General features: G+C 38.7%; 1 protein-coding gene across 1 annotated transcript; it reads left to right on the top strand.

The window, feature by feature from the left end:
• The first annotated feature begins 14,499 nt into the window (after positions 1-14,499).
• Positions 14,500-16,614, top strand: LOC114706481 (kelch-like protein 8). The gene is given in 1 exon segment (XM_037198775.1): positions 14,500-16,614. A coding segment is annotated over 1 exon segment (1,968 nt). The 5' UTR covers positions 14,500-14,646.
• The last annotated feature ends 5,773 nt before the right edge of the window (positions 16,615-22,387 follow it).

Genomic DNA, 22,387 nt, shown 5'->3' with positions numbered 1-22,387 from the left:
AAAGAGCTCATTGTTTTCGGTCTCTAATTTTAAAAAGTGTGTATTTGTTTAAATAAACTAGTTTGTTTAATTTTGAAAAGTCTTAAGGAAAGTCCAGATCTCATGTAGCTATGGCTGAGCTTTTGATATGCAGGGGTGAAACAACATATTTCAAAAATTGAAGAATATCTTGTCACTGTAATGTTCTGTAAGTCAATAAAGAGCCGAGCATACTTTCACAGTATCGTTTTCTTTGGTGTACACCAGCACCTGTGACAAAAGAATTGAAACTTCTAGGATGCATGTATGTGTAGTTAGGAGAATGTATCACACACATACATAAATTTGTGTTATTTTCACTTCAAAGAAACTCGTGATTTTGACTTAATAATTCATATCTTCTGGAGCAACTTTATCAGCACCATCCCCACCATGCACAATATATCCATTCCAACTCCATTTTTATCATATTTTGAAATTAGCTTATAAACAAATGAACTTCCATAGGGCTTTTTAAAGTTTTATTTTATTTTATTTTATTTTATAATTTGATTTAATTTTACATATCAGTCATGGATTCCCCTGTCTTCCCTCCTCCCGCCTCCCCCCCCCACCTTCCTCCCCAGCCCACCCACCATTCCCATCTCCTCCAGGGCAAGGACTCCCCTGGGGATTCAGCTCAACCTGGTAGACTCAGTTCAGGCAGGTCCAGTCCCCTCCTCCCAGGCTGAGCAAAGTGTCCCTACATAGGCCCCGGGTTCCATAAGGCTTTTTAGTGCATCCTGAGTATTGGTTTAGCCACTCACTACTCCTTTCCCCCATAATAACTGGGAACCCATCTCTGTTTAATTCTTTAACCCCTAATATTTCTCCCTCTTCCTATATTTTACATATTGGATATCCTACAGTTCCTTCAATTAATTGGCTTTAGCTATATCATGATATAGTAAGCTTCCAAATGAATTTTCATACCCCCTCCTTTTGATATTAGTTTCCCCCCCTTTATTCTTCCTAATTCCCTTCATGCTCCAGTGCCCCTGATGGGTTAAGCCTTTCCACCTAGAGAAATCTACCTATTTTTCTTACCTACAGTCTACTGTCACCTCTCCCTTAACACACCTCCCCACAATTACCTCATTCTAGTTTCTTGCTGTCCACTTATTCACCAAGTTAAATATATAACACAAAAGGTTGGAAGCTAGGATCCACATATGAAATGGACTATATGGTGCTTTTTTCTGGTCCTGCATTTACTCTCTCAGTGTAATTTTCCCAGTTTCATCCATTAACCTGAAAATTTCATGATTTTATCTTTGTTTTATCACTACTTTGTGTATATGTGCTACATTTTTCTTATTCATTAGTTAAATGATAGACATCTGGGCTAATTCCATTTTTGAGTTTTTGTAAAAAAGCTGCAATGAACATGGATGTACATATATATCTGTAGTGGAGGGGATATAAAATACATTGGCTACATGCCCAGGTGTGGCGTCACTTGGTCATATGGTGGTACTATTTCTAGTTTTTTGAGAAACCTACATACTGGTTTTCAAAGTGGCTTCACTAGTTGGCACTCTCACTAACCATGTGTAAGGGTTTGCCTTCCCACATGCATGTCAGTACTTGCTGCCATTTGTATTCCTAACAATGGCAATTCTGACCAGGGTAAAACGGAATCTCAAAGTAGTTTTTCTTTGTTTACATTTATTCATTTAATCAATTAAGTTTTAGCATTTTAGACCCAAGTTCTGTATTTACATCATTTCTACCAACTTCTCTACCCTCCAAATCCTCCCATGCCCACTCTACTCCCTCTCAAATATATGACCTCGTTTTCTTTAATTACTATATATATCATTATTTCACATATATTATTTCAGATATATGTGTGTATGTGTGTATATATGTATGTATGTATATATGTATGTATGTATGTATGTATGTTTGTATGTATATCCTACTGAGTTTATTTAGTATTTATGATATGTGCTTAAGAATGACCACTTGGTGACTTGGTGTTGCCTAACCTATCAAGGAACCCAAGAAAATTAATTCTCCCTCTCTCAGCAGTCATTAGTTACATATAGATCTTCATCTATGGGTCTTGTGAAATTTCCCCCATCCACATTGGAGTGTCAAACTAGTGTCATTGTGCAGGCCTCATTTAGGAAGCCATATTGTTAAGATTCCTTGGGTTCTGCTTCCCTTTCATAAAAACAAAACACTGACAGTAGATATCCTTGTCCTCTGGTTCTTACAATCTTCCCACTCCCTTCTCTGTAACCTAGATGTGAGAACTAAATTGTTGGTGCATCAATGGGGGATGAATAGCCCAGAGTCATTCTATGCTCTGTACCATTATGGATTTCAATAATGGTCTCTGTCTGCCTAAAAAAGGAGCGTATCGTTTTGTCTAAAAAATGAGGGGTAAGAATTACATTTATCTGTGAGTATAAGGATAGGTATTTAGAAACGGTTAGAAATTAGACTGGTTTAGGAAGCTGACAGCAGTCGGTTCACCTCTGGGGACCATGAACACACCAGCCATGGTTAGTTGGCTAGGTTGGCAATAGCATGGCTACCCACTACAACCCATGAATTCCCTCTTACCGAGTAGTCCTTAAGTCTAATTAGACAACTGTTGGGAATCCTAGGAGCTATTGTACCCTTGGGTATAACTTGCACTGTGGGTCATTGGTTTATAGGCTTTATAGTTGGGTAGGACTATTTACTGCTTTTCTAACATGGCAGCTTGCATAGCACTTTCTGGTACTTACTGTACCTAGTGCTAATGGAGGAGTTTCCAGGTCAGTTCTAGCTCCATTCTTACAAGTCCTCTATCTGAAGTGCGTGGTGTTTTTAGCAATAGGGACTTAATTTCAAGTTTTAGAAGGCAACCAAGGGTAACAGCAATAGCCTGTAGTATTTGGGGAGGCTCTTGAACTCCTCTAATGACTACTCAAAGACAGACTTCCCATGCCTGTCTCTGAGGTTTTTGTTTGGATAGTCTGTTGAACTTGGCGGGGAGCAGTCTCACTTCCATTGGTATGATGTCATTAAGTACATTTGGGTATGTGTACATACACTTATATCACACACACATACAAACACACATATTTTAAGAAAACAAAATAATGCTTCCCTATGGCTTTTTCAAATGTCTTTAGTGCTCTTTGTCCATCCTTATTCCTTCTTTCCTGTATTCCCCTCCTCAGATAGACACCTCCCCACCACATGCTTTTCTTGTTTCCCAATTCAGAGAACCTGTGTCTATGTTCCCTGTGTTTAGAACCCCTTCCACCATCTCCTATGGTTCCTTTTTACTCTGTGTTTTCTGTGGTTACTCCATGTTATATACTCAGATCTATAAATTTAGAACTATAGCTCACAAATAAGAGAGATCATGTGGCAGTTCTTTTTCTGGGTTAACCTCACTCAATATGGTCATTTCTAGTTACACACATTTACCAGCAAATTTCATGAGTTCATTTTTACTTACAGCTTAATACTATTGTATAGTGTATATGTACCACATTTTCATTATCCATTTTTCAGTTGAAGACCATTTAGGTTGTTTCCTTCTCCCTAAATGTGAATAGAGCAGCAATGAACATGCCTGAGCAAGTATCTGTAGAGTAGGATGTCAAATCCTGTAGGCATATGTCAAGGAGTGGTATACCTAGGTCATATGGTAGATTTATTTTTAGCTTTTTTGGGGATTCTCCACACTGATTTCCATAGTGGCTGCACCAGTTAATAGTCGTATTAATGGTGGATGAGAGTTCCCATTTCCTCACATCCTCTCCAAAATTTGTTTTTGGTTACTTTCATGACCTTAGATATTCTGACTGTTATGTAGCTAAGGACATTTAGCACCTTTTAAACTGTTCAGTAGTCTTTGCTATCTCTCTTCAGTTAAGTATTACATCTTTTAGTAGGGCTGTTTCCTTGATTCTTAGGTTTTGAGGGTGGAGATATATATTCTAGACACTACATATATATGTTCTAGACACTAATCCTTTTTCAGATGTGTGGTCAAGGAAGGATGAAATGTTCTTATGGAAAAGAAGTTCAGTTACACAAAGTGCCACAACTTCCTACAAATGAAAAACATATGTATCTTAAACCACATAATTATATATATGCATTAATATTGTTTTATTTTTAATTTTCCAAATAAAATACATTGTTTTACTCTCTTCTTATTCATCTCCCTCACTCACTATTGTCACTTATCACCAAGGCCACTGTCTTCCTGATATTCTCCTCCCTCAAATAGTTCCTCAATCTATTTTTATGTCACATTTATTCTGATATTCATTTTTCCTCACTGTCTCCTTACTTAAGACATGATAGATAGATAGATAGATAGATAGATACATACATACATACATACATACATACATACATACATAGACAGATAGATAATCAGAAAAACAGAGACACAAAGAGAGAGAGATTGCATATGTTACAGAAAATGCAGTTTTGTCTTTTCTGAGTCTACATTTAATTAAGGTACTGAACTACAAATACAACTATTTGCTTTCAGATGCTATTATTTATTTTTGTTTATCATTGCATAAAATTTCACTGTACATGATACTTTTTCCATACTTTTATTTGTTCATGGACATCTAGGTTCAATCTGTGGCTTAAGTATTATGAATACTGTAGCAATAAATATGAATGTAGAAGATTACAATGTTTATCAAGTCTTTAAAAAGTGTTCTTTACTTAAAGAAATGTTCAGCAATCTAAGTCATGAGGGAAGTGCAAATCAAAACTGCTTTGAGATTTCATTTTACACCCATCAGAATGGTTAATAGCAATAAAACAGGTAGCAGGTCATAGTGACAAGGATGTGGAGTAAGGTTGCTGTTGGAAATGCAAACTTAGACAGCCACTATGGAAATCGGTATGGTGGTTCCTTGGGAAGATGAGAATAAATCTACCTTAAGATCCGGCTATAGCCGGGCGGTAGTGGTGCATGCCTTTAATCCCAGCACTCTGGAGTCAGAGCCAGGTGGATCTCTGTGAGTTCGAGGCCAGCCTGGGTTACCAAGTGAGTTCCAGGAAAGGCGCAAAGCTACACAAAGAAACCCTGTCTCAAAAAACCAAAAAAAAAAAAAAAAAGATCCAGCTACAACAACACTCTTCACTCTTGGGCATATACACAAAGGATATGTCATCCAATCACAGAGACACTTACTCAAACATGTTCATTGATGCTCTATTTATAATATCCAGAAACTGGAAACAACCCAGATGTCCCTCAACAGAAGAATGGATAAAGAAAGTGTGGTACATTTACAAAGTTAAGTATTACTCAGCTGTGAAAAAAAAATGAAATTCACAGATAATTGAATGAAACATATTATCCTGAGAGAGGTATTACAGATCTAAAAAGACAAATATGTTTTCACTTATGTGGAAGTTAGCTTTTAACTCTATGATCTGCAATCTGAAGAACCACAGAGGTTATGTGTAGAGTAAGGGACCAGGGATTACAGATAGATCTCTCTAGGAAAGGGAAATATCATAGAGAGCTATGAATGGTGGGTGGATGGGTGGAGGGAGGATCAAGTGGGGAAGGGAAGGGAGAATGGGACCAAAAGAGAACATAAGCTAAGACAGCTAAAAGTAAGTGCTATTTGAGGGGTAATAGGGAAACATGATACAGTTGAAGCATCCTAAAATATATACATATGTTAAGGTGATTTAAATAAAATTACCAAATAATGGCAGAATCTGAGCCCCAGCTGGCCATCTCTTGTCACCAAATGAAGCTTCCAGTACCAGGATTGGGTGACATCTAATTAGGTTGTTGGCCAAAGGGGTCCCATAAGAATCCCTAAACGACCCAGGCTGTTGCCAAGACTGTGTGTTGCCCTCTACAAACTGATGACAAGACCCTGTTGCTGAAGACAACACCTACAAAACTCACTAAACATGGAGAAGTTAAATTGGTACCAAATAGAGCCTTCACCCCTACATTCTAGACTTTAGTAAGGAAGACACTCTGTACACTATTAAAAGAGAAACATAAACACTAACCCAGTCACCAAAAAAAATGTGTTCTTGAAGATGCATTTATTTATTTACATCTCAAAACTCACACTTGGAAGGATTATAACAACTTAAAAAGTAGCTCAGTGGAAATATTAACTAAAAGACTTTGATAAAATTGTTTCTTTCATTGGCTTCCAAAGCAGAGACAGGCAACAGCTAGATTTTAGTTGTTATATGAGTCATATATATTAGAAAACCATCTGCTATAAGATTTTACCTCCTCACATGGCTCAGCAGCCAGCCAGTTTTGCCACAGATGTCTTGGATTTTAGAGTTGTTTGCTCATGCTTCATTCCCATGAGTACCAGCCAAAACACCTCAGCAACAAAAGAGTAGTAATGAGTTTAAGACTACCATTTTTTTATCTTGGTAATTATGCAGGCTAGTTTTATGTCAACTTGACAAAAGCCAGAGTTATCTGAAGGGAGGGAACCTCAATTGAGAAAATGCCTCCGTAACATTTAACCCATTGTGGTGGTGTACCATACCCAGGCTGGTGGTCCTGAGTTCTATAAGAAAGCAGGCTGAGCAAGCCATGGGGTGCAAGTCAGTAAATAGCACCCCTCTGTGGCCTCTGCATCAGCCCCTGCCTCCAGGTTCCTGCCCTATTTGAGTTCCTTCCCTGACTTTCCTCAGTGATGGAGTGCTACCTGGAAGTGTAAGCTAAAACAAACCCTTTCCTCCTCATATTGCTCATGGCCATGGTGTTTCATCACAGCGATAGAAACCCTAAGACAGTAACTAAATCATCAGGAACAAAAGTGCTGATGACTTCTAAACCTCAGGCACTCTGATAACCCTATTAAGTCTTTGTTGGTTATTAATTTGCTTTTTTCACTTGCCCTTTCTAAACCCCAGTTTTCTTCCTCTTGGGTTACTTTCATAGTTGCTTCATTTTTTTTCATGCAATTATGGCTTTACTATTTTGTCAACAAGACCATTTTTCCACTTTAGTCAGCATATTATCTGGGTGTGCTTGAATTTCCCAACAATCCTGTCATGAGTTTCACTGCCATATCTTACTAGAATATAATTATTAACAAAAAAAAATGAATTAACTACTCTGAAGTGCATGAAATCACAAGACCATGATTTGTGAAGTTAAGGCTAATAGAACTAAGGTTTTACATATAAAACAGAAGAAAAGATTGGGGGAATAGAAAAGTATCTTGCCGTCAATATGTAAAGCTTGGAAATTGGGCCAAACGCAATTCTCTGTTAAGATTTCTGTGGGCTTAAGCTGCTGAATAAACATATATTTTACCTGAATTCCTTTCATTTTTCCTTCCTCCTCTTACTCCCACCCTCTCTCCCTTCTTCCTTTCCTCTATTCTTTTTGTCATTTTATGTGTTTCTGATGGGATCTTGGCTCATGACCCAAATTTAATTAACTTTCCTCTATAGCTGAGACCCAAAACTCATGATCTTCCTGCCTCAGCTTCTCAACTGGCGAGATTACAGGCATGAAGTACTATGTCAGACCCACATTTCTCTTCTAATAGCAGAATTGATGATCTCCCTCCTTCGTACTTCTGGATTACTTAGTATATATTACATAACAATTAATACTTACGGACCAAGAAGTCTGGTTCATTTTATATGTTTATTCTGGAATCTGGGTTTCCCCTTAGTAGGGATATGTTGTATTCATATTTGTGTAGAGTACATTTTTTAGTCAGCAGTTTTAGAAACCTGAAAAGATTTGGATGAAAAACTGTAGGGCCATCTGTATCAGTAAAGTGCATGTGGTACAAGCATGAGGACCCAAGCTTTATCCACAGAATCCATGAAAAAAAAAGCTGGTTGTGACGGTGTAGACTTGTAACTCCAGCCCTAGGCCAGCCGGTCCTTCCTACTACTCAGTGAGTTCCAGGTTAATGAAAGGCCCTGTCTCAAAATGACAATAGTAAAACATGGGGGGGATAGCCTCTGAACAAAGACAGTAGATGTTGACTTTTGGCCTTCACATGCGAGTGCACATGTATATGCATACTCTCATACCTGTGCACCCATACAGACATGAACCCACTTCCCCACATACACATAGAAAATTTGTGGTGTCTTATTCCTTAGAATGTATATCCTATAAACATTAAAATGACAGTTCAAATACTACAAAAAAAGTAAATTAAGTACAAAATATAAAGATGGTCACCCAGTCATTCATTTAATAAATTATTGAGCTGTCAGCAAAGCACCATTCTTAACACTTAGGACATATCAAAACATGTATAAAATCACCCCATCATAGCAAATACAGTCTATCACCCAATAAAAATCAGATGCAAACTATGGGGCTGAGGATGTAGTTTGGTGGTAGAGCATGTTTCAGCATTCTCATGGTCCTGGGTTCAAGCTCTAGCACCAAATATTAAAAGGGAAGTAAATTATATTTCCCACTCCTACCTGATCTTCTACAAGAATTCTGAGATATTTCAGTTGATATTTAAGTTCTTAGACTGCAAATCTGGGTTAGGAGGAGTAATTGTTAGTGAACTTGAAAAAACATAAAGCATTATCAAAATATTATTTGGGATAAATTTAAGTCTAAATTTGAGATAGTTAGGACCATGAGAAGAAATTGTCTAGTTATGAGCTGCACAAAACCTCAATGAGAAATTTGACTATAAGGCTGAAGAAGAGAGATCAACACAATGAGGCTCCTGAAAGATGTGAGCAAAGGTGAGGGAAGACTATATATTTTCAGAATGAAACGTAATACGGCAGAGTGTATTTACATAAAAACTGGAATAAATTTAGAATACTCATATTGGTCACATTCATAAAGACATCTTGTGTCATTTTGACGTCCCTTGGCATTGTCAGCTTTTTCCAATTCCCCTTTTCTCCCAAACAAGTGAGATGTAAGAACTGTTTGCTTAAGAGTTCTCAACATCTGTAGTCAGCCCAGAAGTGTAATTCTATTTGTACTTTCTAGTCTTTAAAGCCAAGAGATAGTCTGGGTATATATGAAAGATAATGACTTTGGAAGTGGCTATGGGATATATTAGGAGATTTTAATTATCTTCCATTTAAATAACTCTGGGCAGTGTGTGTGACATGAAAGAACATGAATGTGGAATCACACAGAACCAAGCAAGATTCCTGGTTCTACTTACATGTGATTTTCAGCTGACTGCAGAGTTTCAGTTTGTTTCTTTCCTTTCTTGCCTCCCCCTTCCTTTTTTCCTCCCTTACTTTCCTTTATTTTTCTTTCTTTCTTCTTCCTTCCTTGTCATCTACATCTTTCTCCTTCCAGTGTGCAACCCATTGACTTTTTAATAATTGCTATTTCCACTTTGATTTCTTTTAAGACTTTTTATGTGGCTTTTTGCAATTTTTATGCTCTTATTTTTTGACATCATAATATCATTCTTTCCTTCTTTCCTTCATTTAACCCTTTCCACATCCCTTGTAATCCCTTTCAAGTTTATTGACTCTTTTACTTTAATTATTATTGCATGTATATAAACACAAAAATACATAAATAAAACCTGCTAGGTCTTTTGCCTATATGCATATATTTTAGGGCTAACCACTTAGTATTAAAAAACTACTAGGTGACTCAACCTCTGGAAGACTAATTCTCCCTCTCTCACCACTTGTTAATTGCTCTTCCTTTTTGTGTAGGACATCATTAGAGTTCTCCTTTCTACATTATCATGTTGGTTGATGCTCTTTTTTCAAATCTTATTTAGGCAGCCATGTCCTTGAGATATCAGGAATATAGCTTTCTTGCCATTTCTAGAAGACACTACCTTCATGCAGATTTCCTGATCCTCTGGCTCTCACAATCTTTCTGCACACTGCCTCCACCCCATTCCATAATAGTCCCTGAACCTTAGGTGCAAAAATTCTATGTAGTTGTATGAATTGGGGCTGAGCACACCAGTATCATATGTTCTCTGCATTTTGACCAGCTGTGGTTTTCTACAATGATCTCTGTCTGTTGCAAAGAGACCCCTGTTAAATAGGCCTTAAGTCCAATTAGACAGCTCTTTGTTACTGCCAATACATGAGCATCACTATCACACCTCTAGGGATATATTGTCATGTGGGTCATTATTGCAGTTCATTAGCATCACAACTGATTAAGACTATTGATTGCATCCCTTCCTTAACCGCTTCCAGTAATATGAAAGCAAATCCTGAAGGAGGAAGTTTTGGGGTCATATCTATCTCCATTCATTCGAATCCTGTATCCAAAGTACATACTATCTACAACAATAAGAAATTACTATTGGAATAGTGATACCTGCTTGCTTCCTTGTCACTGTTTTGTCCATTCTTTTGCTCTACAGTAATGTTGATCATTAAAACTAAGAAATGTTTCTTGTAGACAAGAAACAAGTAGATTTTGTTTCTTGATCCATTTATCTAACCATGACTTTTGGTTGAAGAACTGAGGTTCTTAGTATTTATCATTATTGAAAGTTGGACATTGATTCTAGTCATTATGTTACTGATTTTTGGTGTTGTTATTTGTGCCTCAGTGGTACTTTGTGGTTTTGTAATTATAGTTTTACATCTCATTCCACAGTCTCCTAGATATGCTCATTTCTCTATTCAGCCTGAAATATTGCTTCCTATATTTTCTTTATATTTAGTGTGTTGGGTATAAAATATTTAAGGCTGTTTATATTGTGGAAAGATTTTCTCCTTCAACTATGGTAGATAATTTTTCTGGGTATATTAGTCTGTGTTGGCCCTCATGTTCTTTTAAGGCTTGGAATGTATTGTTCCAGCCTCTTCCAGCTTTTAGATTTTCCATTGAGAATCAGCTATTTGAACAGATTTTCCTTTATATGTAACTTATTTTTTCCTCTTGCATTTTTCAATACTCTTTATTCTGTACACTTAATTTTTTAACTATGGCATACTATGGGGAATTTTATTTCTAATCTTATCTACTTGGTGCTCTATGCTTCTTTGTAGCTGTGTGGGTATATTATTCCATAATATGGGGAAGTTGTTTTTACTATGTTGAAGATCTAGTCTATGCCACTGACTTGGAATTATTCTTCCTCATCTATGTGAATAATTCTTGGTAGAGGGAACCATTAGGGGGATAAGGAGAAACTTGGTGCTAGGGAAATCCCCAGGAATCCACAAGGGTGATATCAACTAAGACTCCTAGCAATAATGGAGAGGGTGCCTGAACTTACCTTCTCCTATAATCAGATTAGTGACTACCCTAGTTGTCATCATAGAACCTACATCCAGTAACTAACGGAAGCAGATACAGTGATCCACAACCAAGCACTGGGCTGAGCTCCTAGGCTTCAGTAGAAGAAAGGGAGGAGGGATCACAGGAGCAAGTGAGGTCAAGATCATAATGAGGAAAATCACAGAGATAGCTGAACCAAGCTGATGGGAGCTCATGGATTCTGGCCTGTCAGCTAGGGAACATGCATGGGACCGAACTAGACCCTCTGAATGTGGGCAACAGTTATGTGGCTAGATCTGTTTGGGGAGCCCTGGAAATAAGACCAGGATTTATCATGGGTGCATGAAATGGCTTTTGGAACACGTTCTCTAGGATAGGATACCTTGCTCAGCCTTGACATGGGGGGCAGGGGGCGGTGGAGAGTTGGTCTTGTCTCAACTTAGTATGCCACACTTTGTTGATTTCCCAAGGGAAGCCTTACCCTCTCTGAGGAGTGTATTGAGAGGTGGAATTGGGGGAGGTGGGGAGGGCAGCAGAAGAGGAGGAGGGAGAACTGGAATTAGTATGTAAAATCTATATGAAGTATTTGTGTATATAAGTATTTCTGTATGTAACAATAATAACTAAAGAAGTTATGAACTTGGGAGGGAGTGGAAAGTGAAGCATGATTCTAATTAGTCTTAACAATAAAAAACCCCCAGAGTCAGATGGGTAATGATTGAAAGGTCATGAGAGTGAAAGCTGAAAGGACAGAGAAGCAGAGAAGCAACCACTAGAAGCTTCTTAACTCTACAAATCCTCAGACCAAATAGGGGGCCGAGAGATCCTGTCTCCACCTCCTAGTGCTGGGATTAGAGACATGCAGACCCATAACAAAGGAAGATATTGAAACAATAAAAAGCTTTCTGACTAAAAACAAGGTCCAGGATTAGATAGATTCTACAAGATTTTCAAAGAACTACAACCAATCCTTCTTAAACTATTTTTTTAAAAAGAAAAGGAAGGATAAAAACTGAAGAATCACTCCCAATCTTGTTCTATGAAGCCAGTAGTGTACTAATACCCAAACCACACAAAGACAATACAAGAACAACAAAAGCTACAAAATAATATCCCTGAGGAATCTAGAACCAAAAACCATCAACAAACACTAGCAAACCAAATGCAAACACATATCAAGGAGATAATCACCACAATCAAGTTGGCCTTATCCTAGAAATGCAGGGTTGGCTCAACTTAATAAGTCAACTACTATACCCAGCAAAATTGTCAATCACCATAGATGGAGAAAACAAGGTACTTCATAACAAAGTCAAATTTAAACAATATCTATCTACAAACACAGCCCTACAGAAGGTAATAGAAGGAAAACAACAATTCCAGGAAGATAGCTACAGCCACAAAGACACAGGCAATAGATAATCTCACACCAGCAAAACCCAAAGATGGCAAACACACCCAGACAGGTACTCACATGCACATGCATGAGCATACACACACACACACACACACACACACACACACACACACACACACACACACACCACTACCAACAACAACAGCAAAATAACAGGAATTAACAATCATTGGTCATTAATACCTCTCAATGGATTCAATTCGCCAATAAAATGACACAGGCTAACGAATTGGATAAGAAAACAAGTTCCATCATTCTGCTGCATACAAGAAACACACCTCAACATCAATGAGAGACATTACCTTGGAGCAAAGGGTTGGCAAAGGTTTTTCAATCAAATGTATCCAAGAAACAAGCTGGTCTAGCTATCCTAATATCTAACAAAATAGACATCTAACCAAAATTAATCAAAAGAGATGGAGAAGTGCATTTCAAAGGAAAAATGCACCAAGATCAGATATCTCAACTCTGAGCATCTATGCCCCAAATGTAAGGGCACACACATTTGTAAAAGTAACATTACTAAAGCTTAAACTACACATTGAACCCCATACAATAGTAGTGGGAAACTTTAACACCACACTCCCACCAATGGGCAGGTCATCCAGACACAAACTAAACAGAAATAAAGGAACTATCAGACATGATTCAAATTGACAAAACAGATGTCTACAGAACATTTCACCCAAACACAAAAGAATATACTTTCTTCTCAGCACCTCATGGAACCTTCCCCAAAATTGATCATATACTCAGCCACAAAGCAAATCTCAACATATCCAAAGAAATTGAAATAACCCCTTGTATGTTATTAGACCACCAAGGATTAAAGATGGATTTCAACAACAACAGAAACTACAGAAAGCCTAAAAACTCATAGATACTAAATAACTCTCTACTGAATTACCACTGGGGCACGGAAGGAATAAAGAAAGAAGTTAAAGACTTCCTAGAATTTAATGAAAATGAATGCAAAACATACTCAAACTTATGGGACATAATGAAAGTGGTGCTAAGAGGAAAGTTCATAGCATGAAGGGCCTTCATGAAGAATTTGGAGAGATCTCATACTAGTGACTTAACAGCACATCTGAAAGTGATAGAATAAAAAGAAGCAGACACACCTAAGAGGAGTAAACAGCAGGAAATAATCAAATTAAAGGCTGAAATCAATAAAATAGAAACAAAGAGGATAATACAAAGAATCAATGAAACAAAGTTTGTTCTTTGAGCAAATCAATGAAATAGATAAACCCTTATCCAAACTAGCCAAGAGGCAGAGAGACAATATCCAAATCAACAAAATTAGAAACTAAAAGGGGGGCATAACAACAGACACTGAGGAAATTCAGAGAATCGTTAGGTCAGACTTCAAAAACCTGTACTCCACAAAATTGGAAAATCTAAAAGGAACGGAAAATTTTCTTGATAGATACCATTTACCTAAGATAAACAACGTAAATAGACCAATAACCCTAAGGAAATAGAAACAGTTATTAAAAGTCTCCCAACCAAAAAAAGCCAAGGGTCAGACAGATTTAGTGCAGAATTCTACCAGACTTTCAAAGTAGCACTAAGACCAATACTCCTCAAATTATTCCACAAAATAGAAACAGAAGGAACATTGCCAAATTCTTTCTATGAGGCCGCAGTCACTCCAATAACCAAACCACACGAAGATCCAACAAATAAAGAATCACAGACCAATTTCACTCATGAACATTGATGCAAAAGTACTCAATAAAATACTGGCAAACTGGGAGCAAGCGAGCCAGCCAGCCATAGAGCGCATCTGTGGGGTGTCCCAGCGGAGCTGGCGCAGTGCCAGCAGGGAGCAGCTCGGCCAGCGCGGAGGCGTGCGAGGACAGAGAGCAAACTATATAATGGCAATTGAAGGAATTTTGAAAGATGTCTAACGTTTAGTGGCTGCATCTGTCTTCTATCTTCTCACCCTTAAAAGAAGAGTAAATGGGATGTTTCAGAAGGAAGCTCCATAAAAAGAGTGTTGCAAATGGCTTCAGAGTCTACAAATGGGAAACAAGTTAGGAGTCACGTGACAAAGGGGCGTCTGCAGCCCCCGCAGCCCCCGCAGCCCCCGCAGCAGCCAGCGAGGAGCAGGTCTTCTGTCAGCGAGTGTGATGGCGAAGACTCCATCTTTGAAGCCAACGAAGCATGGAAAGACTTCCACAGTTCTCTCCTCCGGTTCTATGAGAATGGGGAGCTCTGTGATGTCACACTGAAGGTTGGCTCAAAGCTGATCTCTTGCCACAAACTGGTGCTAGCTTGTGTGATTCCCTACTTCAGAGCCATGTTTCTTTCTGAAATGGCTGAAGCCAAGCAGGAGCTGATTAAGATTCAAGACTTTGATGGTGATGCTGTGGAAGACTTGGTGAAATTCGTCTACTCTTCACGGCTCATGTTGACAGTAGACAACGTCCAGCCTCTCCTGTATGCAGCATGTATCCTGCAGGTTGAACTGGTGGCCAGGGCTTGCTGTGAATACATGAAGTTACATTTTCATCCCTCCAATTGCCTGGCAGTACGAGCCTTTGCGGAGAGTCACAACCGAATAGACCTGATGGACATGGCGGACCAGTATGCCTGCGAACACTTTACTGAAGTGGTGGAGTGTGAAGACTTTCTAAGTGTGTCACCCCAGCACCTCCACAAGCTTCTGTCCTCCAGTGATGTCAACATCGACAGTGAAAAGCAGGTCTACAGTGCTGCTATCAAGTGGCTTCTTGCCAATCCCCAGCATCATTCTAAATGGCTGGATGAGACACTTGCACAGGTTCGTCTGCCATTATTGCCAGTTGATTTTCTTATGGGAGTTGTGGCAAAAGAACAGATTGTCAAGCAAAACCTAAAATGTAGAGATCTACTGGATGAAGCAAGGAACTATCACCTTCATTTGAGCAGCAAACCGGTCCCTGACTTTGAGTACACGGTCCGCACTACCCCAAGGAAGCATACGGCTGGTGTGCTGTTCTGTGTAAGTGGTCGAGGTGGATCTGGTGACCCCTTTTGTAGTATTGAATGCTATTCTATCAACAAAAACAGTTGGTTCTTTAGACCAGAAATGAATAGCTGAAGGCAGCATGTGGGTGTGATCTATGTGGAAGGTAAAGTGTATGCAGTGGGTAGACATGATGGGAATGAGCATTTAGGTAGCATGGAGTTGTTTGATCCTCTCACTAATAAATGGATGATGAAGGTGTCAATGAACACCAAGAGGAGAGGAATTGCTTTGGCCTCCTTAGGGAGCCCAATATATGCAATTGGAGGGTTAGATGATAATACTTGCTTTAGTGATGTGGAGAGATACGACATCGAATCTGACCAGTGAAGTACATTGGCACCAATGAACACTCCCCGTGGAGGCGTTGGCTCTGTGGCTTTAGTGAACCATGTTTACGCAGTGGGTGGCAATGATGGAGTGGTCTCTTTATCCAGTGTGGAGAGGTACCATCCACATCTGGACAAGTGGATAGAGGTCAAGGAAATGGGTCGGCGCAGAGCAGGCAATGGTGTTAGTGAACTTCACGGCTGCTTATATGTTGTTGGTGGTTTTGATGATAACTCCCCTCTGAGTTCAGTTGAACGGTACGACCCCCGAAGCAACAAGTGGGATTATGTGGTAGCACTCACGACTCCCCAGGGAGGAGTAGGCATTGCTACCGTGATGGGCAAAATCTTTGCAGTTGGCGGTCACAATGGCAATGCATACCTAAACACAGTGGAGGCATTTGATCCAGTGCTGAATAAGTGGGAGCTGGTCGGACCTGTGTTCCACTGCCGAGCTGGTGCCGGTGTAGCCATGTGTGACTGTTTAACTAGCCAGATCCGAGATGTAGGTCACGGGTCCACTAATGTGGTGGACTGTATGTCATGTGAGTCCCAGCAGCAACTGTGCTGGGACTTCCCCACACGGGATGGTCGGGAAGACAGCCAGCATTTCATACGGCCCCCTCTGATTTGAATGTCAGCTGTTATGGTGTGGGTACACCTTGTGGACCTATTGCTGGAGAATGGTAGTCACAAAGTTGTGTTTCCTGCTCTAGCAAATAATGAAGCCGTCTATCTTTGAACCCATTCTTGTTCTGAAAGACGTTTCATGTAGTGCCAAACCTTAAAATAGCTGTTTATTTTAATGAATAAAATTTAATTTATTGAGTTTTATCTGTTCTTTCTCCTGAAGATACTAGCTTCAGGCAGCAGATTTTCCCTGAGGAGAGAAGAATCTGCTCATCAACATAAGGACTTGAGGCTCATCCGACATGGTGCTGATGAATTGATGTTTCGCTTTTTGTCTCTAGACGGTGACTTTCAGTTCTTGAGTGTTTACCAAGTAGGAAAATGTGTTTCTGAGGCATTCTTGAAACGATATTAGTGTCTGTAAGAAGCCCTTTGTTTCTGTTTGGAGTTTTAGAACTACTGAACGCAGCCATGCTGGGCCCTCACCAAGTGTACTGGCTGTTCTTAGGGCTGTTGTTTTCCGTTTTTCCCATCTCATGCAACTGTGCACCTGAGAATGTCTTAGTAACAACTTTAGACTAGCGTAGTCCAGTGCCCAGTGGGGAGACTTGGAAAAGAAATGTGTGACACACATGACCACCTAGGGAAGAAAACCTCAAGGGTCCTTTCACCTTGGTCTCTGGTTTAATCCTTGGGTTTTGGACCCAGGATCCATTTTCTTCTTATTCTGTTATTTGTCACTGTCTTGGTTTTCTAATTGTACAAAGCTGTATTTATTTATTATCAGGAGATGAATGCATTTTTAGAAAAGCCCTTTATGTAGTATAGTTTGATGTTTAGTTCAAGTTTGTCATTAGTTAATAAAATATGTTATTGGTAAAAACAGAAAAAAAATTACTGGCAAACTGAATCCAAGAACACATAAAAAAAGATCATTCACCAAGACCAAGTAGGCTTGATCCCAGAAATGTAGAGATGGTTCAACATATGAAAATCTGTCAATGTAATACACCATATAAACAAACTAAAAGAGAAAAAACCACATGATCATCTTGTTAGATGCTGAAAAAGCCTTTGATAAAATCCAACACCCTTTCATGATAAAAAATCTTGGAGAGATCAGGGATACAAGGGATATACATAAACATAGTGAAAGCAATATACAGCAAGCCAACAGCCACCATCAAATTAAATGGAGAGAAACTCAAAGCAGTTCTACTAAAATCAGGAACAAGGCAAGGTTGTCTGTCCACTCTCTCCATACCTGTTCAATATAGTACTTGAAGTTCTAGCTAAAGCAATAAGACAACAAAACGAAATCAGGGGATACAAATTGGAAAGGAAGAAGTCAAAGTATCATCATTCACAGGTGATATGATAGTATACATAAGCAAACCCAAACAACTCTACCAGGGAACTCCTACAGCCCATAAACACCTTTAGTCAAGTGGCTGAATACAATATTAACTCAAACAAAAAACAGTAGCCCTCTTATATACATATAACAAATGGGTTGAGAAAGAAATTAGAGAATCAACAACCTTTACAATAACCTCAAAAAAGATAAAATATCTTGGTGGAATTCTAACCAAGCAAATGAAAGACCTGTATGACAAGAACTTCAAATCTTTAAAGAAAGAAATTGAAGAATGTATCAGAAGATGGAAAGATGGTCCATGCTCATGAATCAGCAGAATTAATGTAGTAGTAAAAATGGCCATCCTACCCAAAAGCAATCTATAGATTCAATGCAATCCCCATTCAAATCTCAACACAATTCTTTGCAGGCCTCACAAGAACAATACTCAACTTCCTATGAAAAAAGCAAAAACCCAGGATAGCTAAAACAATCCTGTACAATGAAAGAACTTCTAAAGGTATCACTATCCCTGATTTTAAGCTATACTACAGAGCTACAGTGATAAAACCCCATGGTATTAGTATAAAAGCAGACAGGTAGTTCAATGTAATCAAAAGGAAGACCAGATGTAAATCCACACACCTATGGATATCTGATTTTCAACAAAGAAATCAAAATGATAAAATGGAAAAAAGAAAGCAACTTCAACAAATGGTGCTGGCATAACTGAATGTTGGCATGTAGAAGAATGTAAATTGATCCATATTTATCACCCTGTGCAAAACCAAGCCCAAATCCACTCAGAGACCTCAACATAAGTCCAGATACATTGAACCTAATAGAAGAGAAAGTGGAAAGTAGTCTTGAATGCATTGGTACAGGAGACAACTCTCTGAACAGAACAGCAATAACACATGCACTAAGATTGACAATTAATAAATGGGACCTCATGAAATTGAAAAGCTTCTGTAAGGCAAAGGACACTGTCAATAGGACAAAATGACAGCCCACAGAATGGGAAAAGATCTTCTTCAAGCCCACATCTGACAGAGGGCTGATTTCCAAAACATATAAAGAACTCAAGAAACTAGATATCAACAACCCAAATAATCCAATTAAAAATGGGGTACAGATCTAAACAGAGAATACTCAACAGAAGAATCTCAATAGGCCGAAAGATGTTTAAGGAATTATTCAACATCCTTAGTCATCAGGGAAATGCGAATCAAAATGACTCTGAGATACCATCTTACACCTGTCAGAATGGCTAAAATCAAAAACACTGATGACAGCTTATGTTGAAGAGGATGTGGAGCAAGAGAAATATGTCTCTATTGCTGGTGGGAGTGCAAAGTTGTACAATCACTTTGGAAGTCAGTGTGGCAGTTTCTCAGAAAATTGGGATCAACCTGCCACAAGACGAAGCTATATCTCTCTTGGGCATACACCCAAAACATGCTCAATCATGCCACAAGGACACTTGCTCTACTATGTTCATAGTAGCTTTGTTTGTAGAACCTAGAAAAAATCTAGATGTCCCCCAACCAAATTATGGATAAAGAAAATGTGGTACATCTACACAGTGGGTTATTACTCAGCAGAGAAACAATGACATCGTGAAATTTGCAGGCAAATGGATGGAATTAGGTAAAATCATCCTGAGTGATGTAACCCAGACCCAGAAAGACAAACATGGTATGTACTCATTCATAAGTGGATAATAATTGTAAAATAAAGGGTAACTATGCTACAATCCACGGACCTAGAGAGACTAGGTAACAAGGAGGGTTCATAGGGGGATACCCAGATCTCCCTGGAAAGGGGAAATGAAGATTTCATGAATGGACTGAAGGTGGGTGGAGATAGGAATATGAGCGATCAGTTTGGAAGTGGCACAGAGAGGGAGAGTACTGAGGGGTACTGCTGGAGGGGGAGCATTTTGGGTGGACTGGAAGCCTGGTCGGGAATTTCCCAGGAGTCTACAGGGAGGACCCCAGCTTAGTAACCTGAACTTACTGCCTCCTATGGCCAGATTGGTGCCTGGCCCAATTATCATCAGAGAGGTGTCATCCAGCAACTAATGGAGGCAGATTCAGATACTCACAGACAAACATTAGGCTCAGGAATCCTGGTGAGGAAGAGGAGGAGAAAGAAGTGTTGGAGCCAGAAAGGTCAAGAACAGCATAAGAAAACCCACAGAATCAACTAACCTGGGTTCACAGGAGCTCACAGAGACTTAACAACAACCAAGGAGCCTGCATGGGTCTGACTTAAGCACTCTGCATATATATTCCAATTGTGTAGCTTGGTGCTCTTGTGGGACTCCTAAAAGTGGGAACAGGGGCTGTCTTTGACTCTTTTATTGGCTTTTGGGACTCTACTCCTCATACTGGGTTGTCTAGCCCAGTCTGAATAAATGGGGAGGTGCTTAGTCTTACTGCAGCTTGATATGACATCTTTTGTTCATACTCATGAGAGATCTGCCCTTTCCTGGATGGAGATGGAGAAGGGGATTGGGGGGTGAGAGCAGGAAGAATGGGAGGAGAAAACTAGGAGGGGAGGATGGGAGAGGCTGCAGCTGGAGTGTAAAATAAGTAGATGAGTAAAAAAGAAAAACAGGAAAAAATTTAAATCCAAAAACCTGTATGTATGTATACACATATACATGTATATTATGTACATATTTTTAAGTAAATATAAAATGTTTCCCTATGACTTTTTCAACCATCCTTGGTGTCTTTATCCCTCCTACTTCCCTGTCCATTAGCATCAGCATTGGCCTCACCAGCTCTCCCCAGATAAAGCTATCCCCCATTTTCCCATTTCTCCTTTCATAGCACCTGTGTCTTACTACTCTCTTATCTAAATCACCTTCCCCAACCCCAAACCATGCTATTTGTAGGAAAATGAATACAACTTGAAATCATGTTAAGCAAAAGAAGTAATATTCTGGTAAACATAAGCCATGGGATCTCTGAATATTAATCTTAAAAAAAATACATATTTATTTCTGCTACTCACCCACAATATCTGAGTTCTTACAACATATGCATCATTATCCCTGGAAGCACTAGAGTTGAAAATGAAATGAAAAAGTAAATTCTCTGGATTAAAGTAACTTTTCATATCCCTCCTGTCTCCTACTCAAATAACCCATCCTTTCTGACTTAGCTCAAGTACTACCCTGTGATTTTGAAGAAAAAGGATACAATCCTTGAGATCAGGCAAAATTTGAGAGAAAAACCCCCTTTTGCTCATTACATTTGATTGTGTGTAGGTTTCATGGTGCACCTCTACATAAATTTCCTCTACCAGCAAAGGATATCCAAGAGCTTATTTTTAGAATGGAAATTTATTTAATTCAGAATGTAAAGTGACAAATGAGAGAGTCAGTATATATAAAGTACAAGTACCACAAAGAAAAGAGAAGCAATGTAATAGAATAGATGAAACATATAAAGATACAGGAGTAAGTACATTAATATTCATCTTAGTACAGTGTCTGGATGAGTAAAAAAAATGAAAAAGTACTAGTTGTAATTGCTACAGCTGTCATATGAATAATGTGGTTTGATTTTTTTTAATTTAGAATATACAATTATCAAGTCTCATGTTCATGTTGCAATTGAGAAAGCTAATTAATATTCAGATGGATTTGGCTTTTTCAAGATCTGGAAATCAAGTGGTATAGATCCTAGTCATCTTCATAATTATTGACTTCCCAACTATTTTTTTTATGATCAACAGACTGATGAATTCATTACATGGCTGGAAATCCTATATGTTCCTTAGAAAATTTCTTTATCTTCAAATCCAAAACCACCTAAAAAGATTTAGGATGCACACAAAAGATACACAATTACAAGCAGACAAGTTGATGTAAGCTTGTAAGTCCATCATTGGAGCTGAAATATGACTATCATGAGTTAGATAGAGTCATGCAGAGATTGGTGTCAGTCCAATGGGCCTCCTGTTTATAACATTGAAAGTTATAGTGGAGAAGTGTGCGCGTGCGTGTGCACATATGTGTGATGGTAGACCTGGTAGAGTAATGACTGTAAATTAGAAAGAAGTTTCTTTGAAAGTCAGAATTCCCTAAGTAAAGACTGAATGAGAAGAAAACCTTAAAATCCTAGTGAGGTAGACTGAATGAAATAGCATGAAGTTCAACCAGCCAAGGGGATTATTTCTGGATGAACACAAGCTTGAAAGAATTCCATATAACAAGGTCTCCTCCTATCCTTTGCACATCATCTATATGCAACTATCCCTTAGCAAGCACATCTCTCCATGGACTCTCATTCTTCTTCTCTGTACAAGTCTCTATCCATGACCTCTTACATCTAGCAAAAAAAAAAAAAAAACAAAAACAAATATGAGACATAACACACAGTGAAGAATTAATTTCTGTTTTTGG

Source organism: Peromyscus leucopus, chromosome X, assembly GCF_004664715.2.
Source record: "Peromyscus leucopus breed LL Stock chromosome X, UCI_PerLeu_2.1, whole genome shotgun sequence".
Classification (NCBI taxonomy): domain Eukaryota; kingdom Metazoa; phylum Chordata; class Mammalia; order Rodentia; family Cricetidae; genus Peromyscus; species Peromyscus leucopus.
Note: the sequence above shows the minus strand (reverse complement) of the source record. Positions and strands in the feature narration are given on the sequence as shown.